The sequence below is a fragment of the Falco peregrinus genome, chromosome 7 (genome assembly GCF_023634155.1).
Source record: "Falco peregrinus isolate bFalPer1 chromosome 7, bFalPer1.pri, whole genome shotgun sequence".
In the NCBI taxonomy this organism is placed as follows: Eukaryota; Metazoa; Chordata; class Aves; order Falconiformes; family Falconidae; genus Falco; species Falco peregrinus.
The window spans coordinates 16883890-16901548 of NC_073727.1; the positions used below are offsets into that span (position 1 = coordinate 16883890).

The following is a 17659-nucleotide window of genomic DNA, read 5'->3' on the forward strand; positions in this document are numbered from 1 at the left end:
TGTGTTGGAGCAGGCCGAAGTGTGCCGAAATCCGTAAGAAAACAGGATTAATGCCTCCCACAGCTCCCGACACCGCCCCTTTTCCACACTGCGAGGACGAGGGCGCCCTAAGCCCCCCTCCCCGGCGTTCGGGTACGGCCCGACGCCCCCAGCCCCCGCCCCGCGGCTCGGAGAGGCGCCCCGGCCGCGCTCCCGCCCTCTGGTTGCTATGGCAACCCCTTCCGGGCTCACTGCGCAGGCGCGGCGCGGCCCGCCCGGCGCGCATGCGCCCCCCCTCGGCGAGCCTGCGCACCGGGCCAGCCGCCCGTTGCCGTGGAGACGGCGTCGTCGTAGCCCGCGGAGGGGTCGCTTCCGCCGCCATGAGCTCGAAGCCGGTGCCGGGCTTGCCCTTCCTCCCGGGCTATGCCTTCAGGGATCCCATGGTGAGCGCAGCCGCCCCGGTGTACCCTGCATCCCGGAGATCCCCGCCCACGCCCCCCCCCCCCGGGATGCAGCGAAGCCCCTGGCCTGGCAGGTGCCTCCCTGAGAGCCGGGCCTCCACACCCCCGCCCTGCGCCAGCGGCTCGTCTGTGACCTGCACCCTGTCCAGCTCCTGCGGAGAATCTGGTACCCTCCGAAGACCCCCCTCTGGGAACCTGGTTCTCCCTCAGACCCTCCTCTAACTCCCCGGGAGACCTGGTGCCCCTAAACTCATCTAATATTACCCCAGGGGACATGTTACCTCCTGAACCCACCCCAAGGGAGCCTCCTGTCCCTCAGACTGCTCTCTGATTCCCCCAAAAGGCCTGTTACCTCCAGAATTCACTTGATTTCCCTGAGGGAACATGGTGTCCTGGGAACCTGGTACCCCTCAAACTCACCAGAAGCCCTTCAGGGGACCTGGCACCTTGTGAAGTGACCCCCAAGGGACCTGGTGCCCTGGAAACTCATTGATGCTCCCCAGCAGACTTCATACCCACTGAATTCGCCCCCAGGAGGTCTTGATGTTTCCCAAAGCCAACAAATATTGCTGAACTCACATCTCGGGGACCTGAACTCACTCAACCCAGCTGGTATCCCCTGACCCTACCCACAGCAGACCTGATACACCCAAGTTCTCCCAATGTAATTGAAAGCCTGTTCCCAGGGGACCAGGTATCCCTAAGCCCACCCTCCAGAGGACTTGGTACTTTTAAACTTGTCCCCAAGGAACCCATTGCATCTTTCACCCATCTGATAACCCCTGAAATTGTCTTGATAGCTTTGGAGAGGTAGGTTCCCCTAGCCTCATTTGAGACCCCAAAAAGTTTCTCTATAACTGCAGAACTACTACCTGCAGACTCTCCCCGTGGACATTTATTACCCCTGAACCCATCCAGTAGCTCCCCTGCCAGTTCATGTGATACCCCAAGGGAAGGAGTATCCCTAAACTCACTTTACAGTCTGGAAACATGATTCCCCCAGGAAAACTACTGTTTCTCTGAACCATCTCAGTTTTCCCAAAGGGATGTGTTCTGAACCTATTACTTGTTCTGAATCTGCCCTGAACTGAGACCCATAAACTCACATGACAGCCCCTCAACAGTCTTGATATACCCGGGAGAACCAACATTGCCCAAACCTAAAGCAGTCTTCCACTAGGAATTAATCCCCCAAACCATCCCAGTACAGTTATGTCCTGGACCCTCCACCACCCTTAGAGGCACAAATAACATCCTGAAGTCACCAATCTCCTGTGCAATCAATACCCTCCTGATACACCCTCCTCCAAAGCTCTGATACTTCCACAAATACTCTCCCAGTGTTGCCTGGAGAACTGAATCCTTGATAGTCCGTAGGAAACTAATGGTGTGGAACCTGAGAACCTGATAATCTTCAGAGAACTGGTATGCCTCCACAGAACTGATATCAACACAGCCTCCAGGATCATCCCAAGGAAGTGAAACCCTCTCAGCTGCTCCCAGGTTCCTTGGAAGAAGTGGTCTCATCCTCATTCTCTGCACTTGAATTGATACTAAATCAGTAAGCAGCCTCTCCTTTTCCCCATTCCCACTGGCCCACACACTAAGGATCTGAAAACCCCAAATCCTTCCAATATCCTCGAGGAAGCAGTACCACAGACAAGAACAGATACTCCCTGAGTTTCTTCCAGTACTGTTTCAGAGCAGCTGACAGCTCTGCCCTTCCTTCTCCCTGAGGAACTAAGATCTTAAGTCCTGATACCATTGCTCGACTTCAGCTCATTGCTACCAATGTCACTTTGAGAAATCAATATCCTGACTGCTTCCCTCAGAAGCAATACTCCCAGACTTTTGTAGGGAACTTGCCTTACCAGGGCTTGCCTTAGATTTCCCTGGAGCTTAATATCCTTAAGAACATTTCCATAAGGCTCTGTGTTCCAAGTGAGACCCTGTCTTCCCTCTGTTCCCTCCCAATACATCGAAGTTGCCTGGTCATCAGAACAGGGCCCCAGTATGCTTTGGTATTCCAGGATAAGGAAACTCATATACTTGTGTGTGAACATTTGTGATGGGATATGCTGTACTGAAAAAAAGAAGACACATGCTTTGGGGCAGTACTCGTTGTCCCATTGAAAACTGACACTTCTAGAACAAGCACTTCTGTGTCTTCCTGATATGTCCCCTGGATCGTGCTCTACAGAAGAGAGAACCTCTTACCAATCCAGTCTACCCTTTGCCAAATCTTCTCAAGTTATGGTGAGCCCCACTTCAGGCCAGGCTGCTCTGCTTTTCCCATCTCACTCACCGAGCCTCTTTACTTCCCAGGACACAGATCTCATTGAATCTTCCAGTGGAAATGTTGATTCTTACAAGGAGAAAAGCTTCCCTTCCATCTCCTGCCACTGCAATGCTTTCTGATATTTCTAGAGGACACTACAGTATTTCATAGGTGTCCTTGTGACAGAAATTTCTGTAGCTCTTGATTGCTTCTCAGATGGAGAGGGGAGGAACCTCTACAGGATCTTAGCGACACTGAAGGGATCGAGTGCTCCCTTAGGAAGATACTGTCCTATGTTTCTTAGACCAGTGGTGGTATTGTCACTAATACCTGTCTGATATGATGTGCTCTTGACGAGGACTGTGCCATGATGGGCTTTGGTAAACCCAGTCCAGATCATTCTGGATGCCTTTGTGGGAACCCAGTTTTCTCTGTTTTCCTAAATAGGACCCTGTCTTGTCTGTTATCTGTTTATGTGTGGATTAGGGCCACCCAAGGATAAATTCTCACTGTACCAGTCTTAGTAGTGCCTTCTGGCATGAACAGTCAAACTATTTTCTAAAACTCAGTGATGACTGAGTTCTTCAACAGTAAGCGGAGTCATTTACTCCTAACGAATACTCTTAATCATGCAGTAATAAAGGTTATCTCAGCTTAATATTATTTCCTCAATATAATTTATGGTGTCTTGGAAATCTGCAATGCAAATTTCTGCCCCTAGCAAAATATTATTTCCTCTATCAGTAAAAGCCTACCTGCTTTAGTCATGTGAATGCTTCTATTGACTTCTAGCTGTGCTGTGTGTATGTAAGAAACAGCCATGGGACTTAGCAGAGCAGATCATTACTTTAAAGTAACTTGAAGTATTGAACTGTTGGTAACGTTTTAAGGAGATCTGTACTCCAGAAATGGTTTTGCAGTGTTCCTCAGGATGAGCCCTAGTGAGTGCTATCAACTCACTTTGCCACAGTTTTCCAGTCTATGAAATGGCCGTTGCAATACTTGTTTTCCAAGTGAACGCTGAGAAGTGCTGAAGAAAACCTCTGTGTTCAAATAAGATAGTATTGTTACTGCTCAGTGCTCATGTGACAGGAGAAACAGAGACACTGGGAGGGGGAATGGTGTTTGTATGAAGTGTTATAGACTTGGCAAAAGAAGTACTTAATGGAATTTCTTCAGATATGGACTGGCAGCAACTGAGATTAGGAGTTTACATTCTGGGTTTTCCCTTTTAAATTTACATTAGTCACCTGATGCTGTGAGATGTTATCTGGCATCCGCGCTCACTTGGGAGAGCTTATCAACTCTAGTAGTCTTATGAATTTATGAGGTGTTTTCTTTAGGCAACTGTGGGCCTTTAAAAGCCTGCGTACTTCTGACAAACACTGATATTGCCCAATTTAAAGACAAACTTCCTGGTTTTCCTTGAATATTTTTCCCACAGATTTCTCTTAGCATTTATTTAACAGAAGGAAATGGCAGTTCTGTGGCAGGGCTAATGTTTCTAAGAGGGTCTGCTAACATGTCTTCAGTAAACTCTTTTCACCTGAACTGTTTTCCTAACTGCTCTCTCCACAGCATTGCAAGATCTGTAGTACCAATTTAAAGAGAAAACAGGCAATTATGTGAAACTCAAGTGGGGGCCTTGAAGGTGTGTATAAGATTAGAGGTTTAACCATGAGGGGTGAGGTAGGGGATGGAGAAGTGGCTCATATGCCAGAGGTTAGACTGATTGCATGTTTGGGTCCGGAAAAGGAGCAGAAGCTTGTTTCTTTAGTGCTAGAAATGCGTACAACTGTGTTTTACTTGGCAAAAGTTAAGGTAAAGCCAGGGATTTTTTTATCAAGGACTCAATTTCTCCTGCTTTTTCTGGAGCATTAAGTGTTGAAAGCCCAGTGGGGCCAGCCAGGCATGCATTATTTCAAATGCTTTCAGAATTGCAGGTGAAGTACCAGGTGTGGTGGATTGTACAGCAAGTTGAATAGCTTGATGTCACTCAAGTCTGATCTTAATCTTCAGTAGTGAAGAACAGGACTGCACTGACAGAGATTAGATCCTGTTCACAGCTCTGACATTTTTTTGTTGTGTGTCCTTAATCAAAGCAGGAACCTACCTGTGCCATCTGGGTAATTATTTAGCTTGAAGAATGGCTCAGTAGCTGACATGAGGCAGATAGCAGAGATAGGTAAAAGGCTTCGGGAAGCTCAAACCCAAGATTAAACCAACAAAACAAAAAATAACCGGTGAATCCTACAGCCAAGCATTATACAGTGCTCACATAGATCAAATTCTTCTTGTCTTATCAGGCTTCTAATTAATCTGCTATAGGGTCTTACACTGTTGTCATTATTTAATGTGTGACCCTTGCACAGACTGTGGAGAGAGGTGGTGAAACAGCTAACGTGCTTTGGTATGTTTCATAATTGCAGTTCTGTGAGCACACCTTGATTTAGCCCAGCAAAGAAAATCCTGTGAGCATCATCCCCAGGAGAGGGTTAACAAAATAAATAACAATGGAAAACACAGAGGGTGCACAGCACCGTACAGCAGTAACAAAGTGGGGTCCCATGATGCTCTGTACTGCCATAACACAAAGTAGGGAGCAAAGAGTGGGTGAGAGAAATGCTGGGGCAGATAAAGTGCTGTCACCCCATTCTCAGCACGGAGAATGTTGGCAACAGGTAAATTAAGTGATTTGAGTTCTTGGGAAGTGTGTGCCAGTGCTAGGATTTGAGTTCACTCTGATACTTTGTTCCTCCAGTCACTTAATGTTTTTTCAGCCTTCTTGACCTAAGTGTAAAATCTGATTGTAAATAACTGCTGTGGTAGGTTATAATAAAATGCTGAGGGGGCATTCTGGATGTTACACTCTTACTGTTTTTCTGTGCTTTCAGTAGCTGTATCTACGAAGTGCATGCAGTATTTTAACAATTTGGATTTGCTTCTACAGAAAACATCTTTTCATCGGTCCCAGACACTGGGCTACAAAAATGGATTTGCCTTTTCACGGCTGCCCACAGTGGGGATTGGCAGGGAGCGACTATATACGAATCAGCTTTCTCAAGCTGAATTAGATGAATTATCCAACAAGAGACCCACGCTGACGTATGGGCAAGCCAGGCAGGCTCCACCTTCCAGCTTCATACCAGCACACGTGGCTTTTGACAAAAAGGTATAAAGAAGCTTATTCCAGGAATATCGCTGGCCAAGTTCAGAGACAAACAGTCAGCTCTAGGGTTCATGGGACAGTGTACAGCAGTTTTCAGATGCCATAGCCCTTAGTCAGAGACAGCTGAGCCCCAGACTGAAAGAGGCTTTCTTTGCTTGGGAGGATTATAATACGTAAACGATGTAAGACATTCCCCACAAGTTACGCTACAGCATTTCCAGCAGGCGTTGGAAAGGAGGTTTGATTAACTCTGGAAAGCTTCAGTTTGTAACCATTGCCCTGTAAGTCACAGCTTGGCCTTCTGTGTTTCCAAAACTACATTGAAATTGTAACTGAGTTTAAAATGTAAAAGGCGGTCTGCACTGGGGACCCTCTTTGACTGGTTTAACTGTGGTCTATCTATTTATAATTGTGTTTGTCACCACAGCCTGTTACAGCCCATACTGCTCCACTAGTGCTTCCTGTGTTACATCTTGGTGGTTGTATCAGACTAGGAGGTGGTTATGTGTCTGCTTGGAGCAGTCCTGAGCTGACCCTTGATTTTAACTCTGCCAGTGGCACAGACCGCAAGCTCGCAAGTGCAGCCGCAGCCACGGACAGAGCAGTGGCTGCAGAGCATGTGAGCTCAGCAGACTTGAGCACGTGTGGGGATTTACACGCTGTCTGGCAGGCCTGGTAAGGCAGTTTGCAGCCAACCCTCAGCCCATCTGTGAGACAGTCTGGGCAACAGATGTGCTATGTTAATTACTGAGGCTGTTCCTTCAGACTAATGTAGATGTTGCTGGTTAATCTGTCAGATACTTTTCTGCCCTTCATTCAAGCCAGAGTAGCAGCAGGGGCCCCAGTGCTGCTGGGGGAACTCATGGTCCCTTTCAAAGCACTTTTGCTGGCTGGTAGGAGCTTGCTGGCTTTATCATCACTTAATTACCCAGGCCTTTGGGTTGATGTAGGCTGGATATGCAAGGCCCAATTGGCCGCTTATATCCTCTTAGGGGCATTAAATGGTTTTGGAGGGAATATTCCTCATACTTTTGCCGAGCACAGGAGCTGTGATTGACTGGCTGATTTGTCTCCTTGTTTCTCAAGCACAGATTAGCTTTTGCTTTCAGTGCTGAATAGATGTGACTTCAGATAACACATGCAGATATTAAAATCTACAGATGGGTTGAACACTTCACTAAAATCTCCTGATAGCTTCCCTAAGTCAGGGTCTGCAAAGCTGACAATAGTAAAGAAAGTAATATGTGTCAGTAAACTAGATTGCTGGCAGTAACTGAGCACCTGGCAATAGGTGAAATAGCAGGTGATCTAGAAGGAGTAGGGAAAAAGACTGTATTTTTTATACCTGTGCAATGCATACCAAATTTGTAAAAGGCAAGTCTTGATAAAAGCCCTCATGGTGCCTCTGCCATCAGTCACAGATTAGGCTACAGTTGTCTTTGATGCTTTTGTAGATTACTGTCCTCTAACTTTGCACTGCCAAAGCAAATTACAAATATATTGTTGGTCTTAATAGACTAGTCATGGTATTCAGATTGTTTCTTTCTCTCTCCCTTTGCTATATGGCCCCTTTGGCAGATTTTGAAGTTTGATGCCTATTTCCAGGAAGATGTACCTCTCTCTGCAGAAGAGAATTACCGGATCCGCCAAGTGCGTATCTATTACTACTTGGAAGATGACAGCATGTCCGTCATAGAACCTGTTGTGCAGAACTCTGGTCTTCCTCAAGGCAAACTTATGAGACGCCACCGGGTGCCCAAGAATGACCATGGGGATCATTACCACTGGAAGGATCTAAATCGGGGCATGAACATCACTATGTATGGCAGGACCTACCGAATAGTCAACTGTGACCTGTTCACGCAGGTGCGTTGCTTGTACAAAGAACACTGACAGAAAGAACCCTGGGAGTTACAGGTGGACAGACCTGTTAGAGTACAGTAGTCTGCAGCTGTAGCTTTCACAGTAAGGTTGCTTGCAATCTTTCAGTTTGCTTTTTTGTGAAGACTTCTTTCTTCAGATCAAGGTAAACTGTGAAAGTGTGAACCTGCCTTGTGAGAACCTTCAGTGTGGTCTCACATGCCTGTTGAAGATGTTTGCATAGGTCCTTCCTGAGCTGAATGTTTTCATGGGCCACTTCCCAAGGCCAAAAAGGGAAGAAGTCCATTTGCTGTTGCAATAGAATTACTCCTGCAACCTGGTGGTCCGTGACGAATGATCTTGCAGTATTCTGACAACACTCATCTCAGCCCATCTGTAATCTCTAGTTACATCTTACCTTCAGAACTCACGGCACCATTAATACCTCAAATGACCTTTCTAGGTGTTCCTGGAGAGCCAAGGAATTGAACTGAACCCTCCAGAGAAAATGGTTTTTGATCCTTACACAGAACTGCGTCGGATGGCTATGCGCAAGTACACCACACCATCAGATTTCGACCAACTGAAACAGTTTCTGACTTACGACAAGCAGGTGAGAGAGCTGGTAGTGATTGCTGGTATTACAGACTATATGTTATTGAAACCTGAGTCTTGTGTCTGCAGCCTTATTCTGAAAAATCTCAGTCTGCTGCACAGACTCTAGATTTGCTCCATTCCTGGCTTTAGTGAGAAACAAAATGTTACGGTTTTGCTGGGCTTTGTGCCTGGTAAATAGCTTCTCTTTGGGTTGCAGAGCCTATGCTCTAGATCATCCGTTTCTCTCTTGTTTTCTGTTGGGATGAGATAAGCCACTGGCCTCGGGAAGTTAGCGGCCAGATGCAGTTCTAGTACAAATGGGTGTGCTGCATCCACTCCTCTCTTCCCCTAAATCATCGATGGCAGGTGCCAGGGCGGACAATTTCAGACAAACACAAATGCCACTTGCTCTGACTGAATTCTCCCTGTGCACACAGTTGACTAACACTCTTCTCCCTGCTCCCCTGGATCTTCTTTTCATCTTGCAACAATGCATGAAACCCTATAGACTACATCTATACTAGAAAATAAAACAGGACTAGACATGACCTGAGTTCTGCATGTTGTCCCTGGCCAGCTATCCATCAAGCACTTCCTGAACATCATCTAGCTGTTAGCATAAGTCAGGATCATATTCAGTTGCCGTTTTGGATGTGTTCACCCTGTTTTGAGGGAAGAAGACAGTTTTGCTGTGTGGATGCAAGCTGGGCCATGCCTACCATTTTATTGCGAGTTTAGCCTTAGTGACTCAAATCTGTGCTGGGCCAACTCCGCCTGCAATGGCTACTGGGCTGTCTGTTTGGGAGCTGTACCTTGGGGAACTATTGAGCATTGCAGTGTGAGGAGTTTGATTTCTGTAGCATTAAAAGACAGTATTTCCACTACGCAGAAACAAGATGGGGTCTGCAGTGAATGCAGCCTCCTCAGGACTGCTGAGTGCATTCCGCTCTGCCTTCCTCAGCATAAGAGTAGTGAAGAATTGGCCACGAAACCTCTAAGAGGTTTAAGAGTCAAAACAAGATTCTATCTTGCTGTATTAAGTTTCATTATAAAAATCACTTCCCTTAAGGCTACTTCCCTGCTTACTCCTGGGCAATTATTTTCTGCTGCTTTTTAATCACTCCTCCCACCATTTTTCTTCATGTTTCCTGAACTAAATTTCTTGTCTTAGCATAAACTGTTCTCTCTCTCTTGCTGCTGTCAAGGTAAGACAGGTCTGTCCAGCTTTCCAGGTCACTGCTGCCCTTACCACTGCTGCCTTAGCAGCCCATTCATCCCAGTACCCACAGAACAAGGGCTTGGTTCTTCTGGAGAAGATTGGTTAGATGCCTCCAATCACCCAACTGATTTCAACCCACTTCATTTGGACAAAAGGATTAGTAACTCTAATCCATATTTGTCTTCTCTGCCTTTTTTTCTCCACCCCAGGTTCTTCGCTTCTACGCCATGTGGGATGACACTGACAGCATCTTTGGTGAGAATCGGCCTTACATCATCCATTACTACTTGGCAGATGACACGGTGGAGGTTCGGGAAGTCTACAAGCAAAATGATGGTAGAGACCCATTCCCAATACTGATAAAACGCCAACGCTTACCCAAAACCTTTGTGGACAAGAAAAGTAAGTTTAGATTGGCCAGCACATCTGTCTCTGTTAAAGTGCCTTGCTGGGTACACGCATGTGTGGTGCCTGTGTCAGAGGTTCACCGAGTCTGGAGATTTTTTGCTGAGAACTCTCCAAGTGTCATTGTTTTTTAGCCAAAGAAAAGTTCTTTAAATGATCACTACATTCTTTATCTTTTGGGAAACCGTGGCAGAACAGCAGTACCAACAGATCCCTGGAGCTACTTACACAGCTTGCTTTTGTAGCACTAGAAAATGTTAACATCTACCTGATTGGTTTTTTTCCCTTTTATTCCCTTGTTCTTAGAGACCTTCCCAAGCTGTGTGCTGGAGATCTCTGATCAGGAGGTACTTGAGTGGTACACAGCTAAAGATTTTGCTGTTGGCAAATCTACCACCCTCCTCGGACGCACCTTCTTCATCTATGATTGCGATGAGTTCACACGAAACTTCTACTGTGACAAATTTGGCATCACAGACTTTCAGCCAGTGGAAATAAAGAAGAAACCACTTGAGGAAGTTCCACAGGTACTGCAAACAATTTCTTAAGGAAGGGAGGGAAGGAAGCAGTCAGTATAAGCTCTTGTAGTGAAGTATAGGTTCAGCTTAATAAGAACCTATAGTAGATAAGTTTGGCTTAAACAAAAGAGCAAGTTACTTGAAAAAGACAAGACAAGAATGGTCATAATTGATATCAAAATGAAAATCTTCTGAAACAGCTGATTTCTATTACTGTAAAGGACAAAGCACTTGCTGATAGTGATGGGAAGAACTCTGGTTCTGTCTATACTAGAAAATTACACAGTGTTAGGGTTTGGTTTTGGCTGGAAAGTCAGCTGGCATAGTCTGACTGCACTCATACTACTAAACTCTCCCTCACCCTCCAAAACTGTTGCTGAGTCCAAACTGCCTCCTGAGGATGGTCACAGGCCTTGTTACCTCCCAAACCAAGCCTAGGAATGGTTTACAGTGCTAGCTGGCCTAGACCACAAACAGGATGGGGATTAGGTTAACAGTGTAACCATACAGATGACTGAGTTCCTGTGCACAGGAAAGTTTAGTTATTAGTATAGCCAGTCTCTTTATTCAGAGAAATCACCTGGCTTTCTGAATTTCCATTTTCTTAATTCTTTTAAATATTTTCTATAAGTAAAGGGTCCAAAACATGGCCAGGCTAGTAGCATCTCTACTGGGCAGGATGTCACAGCTATTGCTACCTGGTGACAGAAGATTTCTTTCCAAACAGATGGTTTCTGATAAACTGTCTTGCAAATATTGTCTTGTTCTAAGTTTCAGCTGTTTGTGTTTGATATCTCCTCTGGATGCAGGTAATTCCTCCCTATAATGGTTTTGGCATCCTTGAAGACTCTCTCCAGAACTGCTTTTCTCTGTTTCCAAAGCCTCCCCGGAAAGATGTAATTAAGATGCTAGAGAATGACCACAAGGTGCTGCGATACCAGGTGGCCCTGGTAAGTGCTTTACGTGATGGTATAGCCCCAGCTTATGTTGTAGAGTCAGAAGGATGAGAGGAACAGCCTACTCAAAGCTGTTAGCAAATTCTCCTCTGTGCTGGTGGGAAGAGAGCTCCCCAGACAAGTGCCCCTCAGGGGATGCCATTGGGTTATTGTGTACTTGCTGTGACAGTTAGTAGGACGCAAAGGTAGAAAAAAACCACAAGGACAGAAATTACAAAATAGACATGCTAGAAAACCACAGCCATTTATGGAAAAACTCCCACTGACATCAGCACGTGACAGATGGCCCTAACATAAACAGCATTGCAACTGGGCACTGTGCCTCTGCCTGCCTTCAACCGCTGCCACAAGCATGAGCTTGCTGTCTCTGCTCCTGGCTCCCAGCACCTGTTCTTCTCCAGGCAAGTTCTGGCCACAGCAGCCAGCAAGGGGCTGTGCTAGCTGAGCAGCCACGTGCCAGCATAGAAACTGGGGAGTCCATGGGGATGGTGCTTTCCACACACAACAATGGCATTCAGGCCCTGGCCTTTGTGCCAGCTTTATAGTTGGTTTATGCAAGGAGCCTCTGGCACATCCGGAGGTAGCAATGGCATTTCCTGTGCTGCCTGGTGCTTGCCCTCTCCAAACACTTAGGGTGAATAAGGGCTTTCTTTTTCCTATTGTCCAGGAGATCCTAAAGGTCACAGCTGATGAGTTCAGATCCACTTAATTTTAAACTAAGCAAGTAAAGTTACTGGTGTGTCAAGGGAGTGTCTTCCTGTGACTAAGAGCTGGAAGCAGCACCAACCTCTCTCAGGCACTCATTATAATGAAAAATACAACTTTAATACTGAATTTTACAGCCAGTCTCTCTCTGTAATGAATCATTCTATATATGATATTCCTTTCTCTTGGATTACTCAGTCTGTGGAAATACTGAATGTACTGGGTCATTGCAGCCCAGATTCTGCTTCTGTTAGCCTGAATAGCACAAGTAACATTTGAAATTCAGATACTTAATGGTGTCTAGGGCTTTGTTATGATATGTCAGTGTATCTGTAGCTTTTGGTCTACATCAAGTGCTTTGTTTAGTCAACTATAAAAAAGCCATGAACTGTGGATGCTTATGAGTGGATTACTAGGTACTCCTAAGCACCCCAGGAAAGAAAAACCTTGTTCAAATGTTCTTTTCCAAAGCCACTACCTTTCCTCTAGGAATCACCAAACCCCGAGGACAGAAAGCGTCGCTTCATCCTCTCTTATTTCCTCTCCAATGATATGATCAGCATCTATGAACCCCCAGTCCGTAACTCTGGCATCATTGGAGGCAAATACTTACGCAAGACCAGAGTTGCCAAACCAGGCTCTACTACAGAGAATGCCATGTACTATGAGCCCTCTGACTTCACCATTGGTTCTACAATTGAAGGTAAAATCCAGCCTGGATTGATAATACTCTGAGCATCGCTTTTCAGTGTCTGCTCCGATATGTTTTTATTGCATGGACGGTGCATATACCTTCCTTCACTTGAAAGATGGGTTCCTTCTGGGCCTCATCACATTTGAGTTTCCAGATCACCAGCTGGTGCACATTCATATAACTCTGTTACTGTCAATGTTTGGACCTTTGACATTATTATGAAAAGAACTATGTTCTTCGTAGTATGTGTTCAGTGTGCATTTTGGGATCTGCTGGTTTCGCAGGGTTAAAGCTATGCCAGATGACTACCAGCCATCTATCTATCTATCCTGTAAGGAAAATAAATGTAATAATGAAATATTTAGAAACACACCAGTGCTAATGGGGAAGTCATTGTAGGTCCAAGCATGGGGTCTTTGCTCTCAGCAGCAGCTTTTCTGGCAGAAAAACTCCTTTTGAGTCAGTGAAACTATTCTCATGTGAAGGACTGAAACAAACAGCAGAGCTCGCTCAAACCTGAGCCCAGCCACAAGAGAGAAACTATGCTTTCTCCTGGATGAGGAAGTAACTTGCCCATGCTGAAAGACAAGTAACACTGCTTTCTTTAATGTCTCTTCCCCAGTGTTTGGTCACAGATTTGTTATCACTGATGCTGATGAATATGTGCTTAATTACATGGAGAGCAATGCAGAGAGTTTCCCTGAGGCAACACTGCAATCCCTGAGGGATCATTTTCACCCACGGCAGGTGGTAAAAGAGACTGCCAACAGGTAAGCTTCAAAGGATGACATTGTGAAGCTAAATAAGACTCAGGGTTGACAGCTAAGGGCATTTCCAGCAGCCTCCATGGGCTCCAGCCCGCTGTCTAATGGCTGCTCAGCTGATTATTCAGCTCCAAGAGCCTGTGTCTGGGCACATACAGAGAGGGTCAAGTATGTACAGTATGACCTCATGGCTGCTGCTGACCCAAAAGCCTTGTGAGACAGCTCTGGCTCAGAAACAGAGACACTTCCAGCTAAATGGATGCAGTCATCTTTTCTCAAAAGAGAGCAGTTAACTGTGTCAGATGCTGCTAAAAGTATCTCCATGTGCCACTAGATGGTTGCAGGCTCAGCAGAGGGTTGGTGGAATCTTTTTTTTTCCATTTGTTCTGGCTGTGCTTATCAGCCCATCAGACCCCGGACCACATCTTTTTTAGCTGTCTGGACCCATTTTGGGTGAACCAGTAACAACCCTATTAGCTCAAAACACACTTTGGAGTCATTTAATATCAAGTTCAAGGCCTTTGGTTGAAAATAGAGTTGCATACAGTTCCTGGGACTGTATGGAGCACATGAGCAAACACTCTTTGTCCCAGAGCACTTGCAGATCCAAGATCAAGACTGAGCTTCATCTCCAAGTCCAAGCTGAGATGAGCTTGCCATAAAAATCAAGCACCCCAGAAGCCTGCTGAGTATTCAGAAATACAGTCTGGCCAGCCGTGGTGGGCAGCCAGCACACAAGTGTCACAGTAAGGCTGCCAGAAGTAGCTTTTACATGAAATCTTGTTCTTCCTTTCTTCTACAGTGACATCCCCACCTTTGGGACCAACAAGCAGGAACTGGATGAATTAATTGTGCAGGTTCAGGAAGAGCTGAAGCTCCATAAGTACTTGAACAACAAAAACATTTGGGAGGCATTTCTTCAGTGTGACAAGGATGGCTCTGGCGTCCTGGACAAACCAAAATTTTTAGCCCTTTGTGACAGCTTGAGTGTGCCGACCAACACCGTTCTTCTTAACAAGGTCAGAAGGAAGGGGCACTGTGCATCCTGAGTTCCCCTCCTATAGCTTTTCCAAAAGATCTTCTACAAACCAACCCTAGCTAGGTGAGACCAACAGCTCCTTTACCCTACAAAGGAGAAGAGCTTCAAGAAAAGGGCAAGAGAGTCCCAATTCAGAAAGGCCTCTGAGCCGTTGGACTGAGTCTGTGTCTTAAAGGAGGATATAATTGCTGTCCTCTGAGTAAAGGGCAGAAATGTACCCAGGTTGCCCCCTAGATGGGCAGCCTGGTGTTTGGCTGCACTATTACATGAAGCCTGGAAGTGCCTGCTGCCATGCTGGTCTCAGAGATGAGCAGAAGAGGTTGTATATCATGATAGAGATCAGGCATAGGGTACTGCAGTGCTTCTGAGTATCATGACTTAAGCACACCTGGTCTTGAGTAGAGATGACAGCTTAGGGAATGAGCCATAGGAAAGCTTAGATGCATTCTGGATTTTACAGCAACTGAACTGAAGATTTGAGAACTAAGTATTATAGAAAAAAAAATATTAGAATCATAACCACTTGGTTAACACAACTAAAACATAGGCTTGCTGGGCACTGTGAGCAACAGGATACAGAGATCACAGTCTGCATAGCAGAAAACGTGAGGGGAATTGAAGAGAAAAAATCATGTAGTGGGGATGGAGGATCATTTTAGGAATATGACTGGCAACGATGCTTTTTAGCATAATGTGATATGCAGTAGATTAGTGGCCAATAGAGGCAGACTCAGAATTTAAATAAATCTAGAAACCAGAGGGAGTATTTCCGTTGATTAAAAAAAAATAATAATTCCTAAACCAGTCAACTGTGAGCATCACAGCTGTGGTTAGAAAGGTGCACAGGCAGGGTATTTTTGTCCCTGAATGTGCACTGAACAAAGGCCTTTGACCAGCACCCAGGGCTTTGCTGTACTAGAGTTCATCGGAGACCACTCTGCCCTGAGGAATTTACAATGTGGCAGTCCTTCCCACTTCCACTCTGAGAATGGGAGATGAAGTGACATGCCCAAGAGCATGTGGACAACCTGTGACAATTGAGGCTAAACCCCCACGTTTGAATACCCATCTAGGACCTATACACTAGAGGCATCCTCTTCTCTCTTGAGATCTTAATAAGAGTGTGCCCAGAGCCCTCAGAATTGTGGCTGTGCTATAAATTAAACATATGGCAGATAACTACTGCCTGGATTGGAGAGGAGCACAGCTGTCAGTCACACGAGCAACCCTAGTAAATCTGTCTCCAGGCGACAAGGGAAAGAAGAATCCTTTCAAGGAACTGTGATATTAGACCTTTTCCATCTCCCTGGGTGTCAGAAAGAGATTAGTTATGCAATTAAAGAAACAAAAGCCCTCTTTCTTCCCCTTAAGCACACAAAGGATATAGCTCTGTAACACAATGCAGGGTCAGGCACGGATACCAGAACTGGCTCATTAGTAGGGCTGTCGCTGAGCTCAATTATTTGTGTCTCCACTTTATGCCATGTGCACACACCAAAGCGACACCAGTGAACAGTAACTGGTCAGACATGCTGCCCTCATCCCACTTTTGGCAGGGATTGTTATGGGGTTTCTGAAAGATTTGCTGTAGCCTATGTCAGTCTGTGTCATACTTCAGTTTTTTGTGGATCTGTTGCTCTAGAGGAGTTATAGAGGACTGTATGAAAAATTTGTTTGTTAAAGGGTTGTAATGATTGTTAAAAATATAACGTATGAAATGTTAAAAAAAAAGGGGGGGGGAAGTGTAGGAATAAACCTGGGTTAATTAGCATTGATGATATACAACTGTGGGCTGGCTTCAGGGGTGGTGGGTTGACCGATGTAGGTAAGGTGCAGGTGTGGCTGGTTAAGTTAAGTGGTTGAGACCCAATGAAGAGAGAGCAGCAAGCAGAGGGAGGAAGAAGCAAAAGAAGAGAGAACACATGCCCTGGATGAGGTGAGATGAGGGAAAAGGCAGCAGAGGGACTGGCATGAAGAGTATGCTGGTATGAGATAGTAAAAGACCTTGTTGCAGCTTGATAAGTTGGAGAGTGCTGCGACATGTTGCCACTGTGGTGATACTGTGAAGGCAATCAGGATTAAACTCAAACGCTTTAACTATTCTCCTTGCATAGATTAGTGTCATCTATAAGCACTCAAGGTTATCTATGATTCAGGATGATAAGGTGGGAGGCTCTTCTGCACAGGGGAGTTAGATCTTCTGCTCTGTTGCAAAAGGAGTACCTCTGGGCACTTTCCCCTAAAAAAAACAAATTTGCAGCTTCTTCCAACTCTTTATGGTGTTTATTTTGTGGTTGCTTCCCTCCCCCCCCCAGGTGATTGACCTATGTTCATGTGGAGAAGACAAGATAAACTACCATGACTTCCTCAGAGCCTTCCCCTCGTGAACTTTGCCCAGAAGCTGAAGCACAAGATCAGCAATAAAATTCTTAGCTGACGTAAGACATTGAACTTCAAAAAGGATGATTCAGTCTTCATGCTGCTTCACTCACTCTCCCCTTTCCATCCTCACTAAAGCGAGCTGATTTCACCCTCACTTTGTTAACTTTTTTCCCCTTCCTTACCTCTCCCTGCCCTTTTAGTTACCACAAAACTCAACCTCAGAACTGCTGGATATTGAAATGAAACTCACAGGAGAAAAAAAAACTTTGGAGAACCAAAGCCAGGTTCTCCTGTTAATCTCACAACTTTTTAATGCAGTGTAGCAAGGCTTGCTAGAGTTAAGCTCTCTAAAGCCTGGAGTGATAACTACTCTAGATTTCTCTTAGAGTTGAAAGGGGCCTTTCACCTCCAAACAGCAAAACCTGCCAGTTTAAATTGTTATTTGCATTGCAAGAAGATCTAACAGTCCTGCCATAGACTGTGATAAACTCACACTTGCTATTCTGAATGTAAGCGAGTTATGCATGGCTGCTAAAAATTGTTAATAAATCTGCTTTAAACAGAAGTACCTCAGTGGCTGGAATAGCTAAAGGGGGGGGGGGAACCCCACAAAGTGTGATTCTGGTTTTACTT

At 45.5% G+C, this 17659-nt stretch overlaps 1 protein-coding gene across 1 annotated transcript; it reads left to right on the forward strand.

The window, feature by feature from the left end:
- The first annotated feature begins 305 nt into the window (after positions 1–305).
- On the forward strand, positions 306–17591 carry EFHC1 (EF-hand domain containing 1). Its single transcript, XM_055811266.1, has 11 exons — positions 306–422; positions 5669–5890; positions 7466–7753; positions 8211–8360; positions 9773–9965; positions 10275–10495; positions 11296–11436; positions 12637–12850; positions 13464–13611; positions 14408–14624; positions 16960–17591. Exons 1-11 carry the CDS (start codon positions 360–362, stop codon positions 17029–17031), a joined length of 1929 nt encoding a protein of 642 aa, XP_055667241.1. The 5' UTR covers positions 306–359; the 3' UTR covers positions 17032–17591.
- The last annotated feature ends 68 nt before the right edge of the window (positions 17592–17659 follow it).